This window comes from Berghia stephanieae, chromosome 3, assembly GCF_034508935.2.
Source record: "Berghia stephanieae isolate SIO BIC M18660-M18661 chromosome 3, UCSD_Bste_1.3, whole genome shotgun sequence".
Lineage (NCBI taxonomy): Eukaryota > Metazoa > Mollusca > Gastropoda > Nudibranchia > Aeolidiidae > Berghia > Berghia stephanieae.
In genome coordinates, this window is record NC_088362.1 from 51964855 (window position 1) to 51970138 (window position 5284).

The window sequence follows — 5284 nt, forward strand, 5'->3', positions numbered from 1 at the left end:
CATTTTCCATAACATTACTCCCCACCTTGAAGTAATATCTTCAACAAATAAGATAAATTGTTATGAGGGAATACATGTGTTGAATACAAAGTTAACGAATTGCCTACAAAAATGTGTTAGCTCTAACTCTTAATAATAAATCAATTCCATTTTTAAAACAATAACAATAGTAAAGTTCCGGGCAATTATAATGGTCACAATTATGGTTTTTGTGAGACTTAGAAGGAGAATTAAACATCATTTAAAAACAAAAAAATAGATAAATAAAAGGGAAATCCCAGTGAACTTAAACTTTAAACTTTTGCCTCAATCTTTAATTATCTCCAAGCTAAAAATGAATATATAGACATTATATATTATATATTGAAACAAAATGTTTTAACGTTTAAAGTTATTCCACTTTCAACAATTTAAATAGGATGGCTATTTAAATTGACATCTTTGCATTCAAGTCTGTCTGTGATATGACTTTATTAGGACATGCTAGCCATCGTGAATACACATGGCAAGCGCCTCCATCGGTACTTAAGCACACAATCATCCGAACCTATGATCAGGGACTTATCACTAAGCCATCAGCTCTACCCGTTCCGCCTCACTTACGACTTTTACAAACGGACCGTTGTCCAGGGGACAAGTGGGTATATGATTAAATTTGGTCTTTTAACATTCCAAAGGGCCCGGAATAGGCATTGTATATAAAAAATATTGTAATCATTATAAAGAATGCATACATATAGTGTACAATATCAACATATATGTACTATATGTACCTTATAACTTTCAGGTCTAAATAATCTGGGTTGCCACTTTGGCGTAAAATTCGAAAATATTCTGGCAAGTTTACTGATAAACAAACACATGGTAATAATACTTGTCAACAGTAAAATAATTAATAACATATACGAACATTTCAAAATTAAATGTGATAATGAATACGATAAATGCTTAAAATACAGTCAACCTTATGTAAACAATCTTAGGACCAATTCATTTTATCTGTAAATGAGCTGGAGGTTTAATAATGCGACCAGTTCTCGAAACAACAATAGACTGAGTTCTCTGCGGCGACCTATCATCGCCACATTTAGTGGTAACAGATGGTTGTGAATGCTTCAATCTGTTATCACTGTCCTGCTTTGAGTTTTCATCAACTTTATCATCACATGAAGAAATATATTCTTCAACCGGATACTGTTCATTTTCCAAGTCGAGATCATGGACCCTCTGCACTGGTCGTACAAATATGCCATTAGCAGTTCTGATCTCAATAGTTCTGACACAACCATCTCGCCCAGGTAAAAGACGAACAACTCGAGCTAAAGGCCATCGCAGCCTTGGACTGTTATCTTCTCTGAGTAAAACTAGAGAACCTATCTTAACCGGAGAACCCTTAGGTGAAGACCTGACAAGAGGCAGGTTTCGAATGTACTCCTTGTGCCAGAGATTCCAGAAACGATTTAATTGGCTTTTAATCTGTAACGAAGCTTCTCTTGCCATAGCTCCACAAACAATTGGCTCTTTTGCTTCCACCGCTGGCTTATGGCTATCATGACGCCCAAGCAGAAAATGAGCAGGTGACAATGCCTCATTGCACTCAGGGTCATCAGAGACATAAGTCAGGGGTCTGCCATTTATGCAAGACTCTATTTCGAACAAGACAGTTTCCAGCTCTACTCTACTCAAACTCCGGTCTCCAATTGTCTTTTTTAAAGATTGCTTTACTGAACGCACTAGTCTTTCCCAAACCCCACCTCTCCAAGGAGCTCTAGGACCACTTAGGACCGTCATCGGTATAACGATCAGCAATATGTCTTGCCGCCGCTTGAAATGTCTTCGCGTTGTCAGATAGTATTTAGAGGGCATTCCTCGTCCCGCAACAAAACGTCTGAACGCGAGTAGAAAATCACTCAATGACAAACTTCCACAAAGTTCAATGTGAACTGCTCTAACCACGCAACACGTAAAGAGTAAGATATAGAATTTCTTCCCTACAGCATCCACAGTGAATAAAGGACCTGCATAGTCAACACCAGTAATACTAAAGGGATCGGCACGAACCAGGCGCTCCTGGAGTAAGGGAGAAATTGATTGTGAACATTGTTGAGAATCGAATCGTTGACAACTAACGCACTTCCGCTTAACCCTTTTTGTCAAAGACCTTAGACCTATTATCTAAAACTGATTTCTCAAAGATGCCATAACTTGTGACACTCCTGCATGATTTAACGCTATGTGTTCTCTGCGCACTAATAACAAGGTCAAATGACACTTTGGCAGAATGATAGGAAATTTTTCATTCAAGGTAAGATCAGAAAATTGAAGCCGACCTCTCATCTTCAACAGTCCTTGTTTGTCAAGAAAGGGATTCATTTTATACAAGACCGACGTTCTTTTAACCTGCTTATTATTTTCAAGACACTCGATTTCTTCAGCGAAATGTAAACTTTGTATGTACAACAACAACTTCAATTTTGCAAACTCAAGTTCATCAACACACAACTTATGATGTGTCGTTTTCATAAAATTTCTTCTTCTTCTTGAATTATTTATGAATCGGAAAATCCAACCAATTATTCTAATAGACTTAGAGAAATCTCCCCACCGTGTAAAATCCAATACTGAATCAGCTTTAGCTGCGCACACTGTGACACTAGTGGTTGCTAATTCCTCACTTACCACATAGCTACCCTCATTGACTTCGTCCATTTCATTATTAGGACCTTTGAGCCACGGTGGACCTTGAAACCACAACGGTTTGTTCAGAATTTCCTCAGCTGACAACCCTCTGGTTAAACAATCGGCTGGGTTCTCTTTCCCTATACAATGATGCCATGACTCGGGTGCAGTAAGCTCTTGTATTTGAGCTACACGGTTGCACACAAACATTTTCCACCGAGTCGGCTCACTACGGATCCACTGCAGCACCACAGACGAATCAGTCCAACAAAAGTACTTCACACTGTCTGGGAGCTGTAAACTATTGACAACAGAGCGGAGAAGTTTAGCACCAACAACGGCTCCTAGCAATTCCAGTCTTGGAAGAGTGACAGGCTTTAAAGGACTAACTCTAGCCTTTGACAACAACAAAGAAATAGAGATTGAACCATCAACTTCAAGAACTTTCAAATAGATCACAGCACCATAACCCTTGAGAGAACTATCACAAAAACAATGAAGTTCCACAGATTGTTTCTCTTTCCACGTGAGAGAAACAAAACATCTTGGAATCGATAACTCTCGCAACCTAATCAAATCTCCAGCCCATGCCAAAAATCGTTTTCTCAACTCGACCTCAACTTGCTCATCCCAATCAAGTCCCAACTTCCACACTTCTTGAAACAATATTTTGACAGACATGATAATAGGGGAGATAAGCCCAAGTGGATCAAATGTCTTGGCTATGCAACTCAAAATCAACCGTTTTGTAACTAACACATCCTCTGGAACCAAGATTCCATCAAAGGTGAACGTATCTTCGACTGGACTCCAACGCATTCCGAGAACTTTGACAGAGTCATTTTCTAAGCTTTTGTCTTCGAAATGTCTATGAATATTTTCTGCAACTTCTGAACTATTGGAAGACCATTTGCATAACTTCATACCAGCTTCACTCATGACTTTCGAAGCTTCAGACATGAGATTTATAACCTCGTCCACACTGTCGCCTCCCGAGAGCCAATCATCGCAATACATGTTCTCAGACAATTCTTTGATGGCCTTGGTGGCTGGATACTGTGACAGGTGATGACGAATGGTGGCATTCAGGAGAAATGGACTGGCTTTGTTTCCAAACGGGACTCTTGTTATGCGCATAACGCGAACTATATTGTCAATCTGCCAGAAAAACCGATGCACATCGCGATCTTCTGGTCTGACACTAATCTGGAGAAAAGCCTTCTCTATGTCGGAGCATAAGGCTACTTTATGTCTTCTAAATCGCATGAGCACATCGCTCAACAGAGGTAACAGGTTTGGGCCTGTTTCCATACAGTCATTTAGAGAGATAGTGTTTGGTCCTGAGGCAGAAGCATCAAATACAGGGCGTATCTTAGTTGAAAGGCTGGACATCTTAACAACTGGTCTGTGAGGCAAATAGAATTTTGAATTTGTCATGTTCTGACCTTCATCCAAGGGCACCTCCTCAATGATGCTGTCTGCCTCCATTTTCCTAAAAACATCATCATATCCCTTTTTCAGTATTTTATCTCTTGATAACTTTCTCTCAAGATTATCAAGTCTCTGCCTAGCTTGAGACGCATTGCACTGCAATTGCGGCTTCTTTGATTCTACCCAAGGTAGAGCCACTTGATACCTATTGTCTACATATTCAATCCTTTTTGAAAACTCTTTCATAACTCTGGATTCATATGGTGCATTCTTGTCATGACAGCATTCTAAGTATTCAAGATCCCACAATTTTCTAAAGTCAGATTGTGGAATGTCTGTCAAGCAGAGCAGTTGTCTGCAGGAGTCAAGTGTTTTGTTACTCGGGTTCGAATATGCACCAGAGAGGACCCATGGTCCTAAGACAGTTTCTTGGGCAACAAGCCCAGAAGGACTACGCACGCAAGAATCTGTCTTGATGAGTTTCCAATAATAATCCTGACCAATCAAGATATCAATGCTTACGTTTTTATCACAATGGCTATCTTCTGAGAATGTACACTCTTGAAAGTGTGATAATACATCCATGGGAATTGCCGGCCTGAACATTGCCGCGCAAATGACCTTAACCTCTGTAAGTAATAAGGTTTCTTTCCCTTCACAGGGCAAATCAAATCTCACAGCATAAACATTTCTCAATGCCTTTTCTGAAGGTTTATCTGACTCAAAGGCAGACACATTCAAGCTTTCTCTGCCATAAAAGGAAGGTTTTATTCTTTTGACAGCTCTGCTCGAGATGAAACTTCTATCTGATCCACTGTCGAACAAAACTGTCAAAGAGACACCCTTCATATTAATCTTCATTGTTTGTAACACAGTGTTTTTGTTTGAAAGTTTGCTTCGACAAAAGGCAACATTGATACTTTCGGGATTTTCAGTTTGAGAAAAACTGGAGTTGAAATTTGTATTGCCCGATTCTGTTTTCATTTGCCCGTTACTACAAAACCTCTCATTGTGTTTATGGCCACAAATTTTACATTTTGAGTAGCACCGTTTCGCAACATGACCCTTTGTGAAGCAAACCCAACAAAGATTATTCTCTTTGATCTTATCCTTAACATGTTCTGTCTTCATGGTAAAAACTTTCCTACATTTGCTATTGCCATGTTTTCCACCA

At 39.3% G+C, this 5284-nt stretch overlaps 1 protein-coding gene across 1 annotated transcript in view; it reads right to left on the reverse strand.

Annotated features, from left to right (window-relative positions):
• Positions 1-990: 990 nt before the first annotated feature.
• Positions 991-5284, reverse strand: part of LOC144969276 (uncharacterized) — a 5330-nt gene continuing 1036 nt past the window's right edge. The window contains exons 2-3 of the mRNA XM_078908388.1: positions 2680-5284; positions 991-2070 (exon numbers count right to left, since the gene is read on the reverse strand). The exon at positions 2680-5284 is cut by the window's right edge and continues 661 nt beyond it. Of these exons, the coding sequence (XP_078764514.1) occupies positions 991-2070; positions 2680-5284 (3685 nt within the window). The remainder of the gene's footprint in view (positions 2071-2679) is intronic.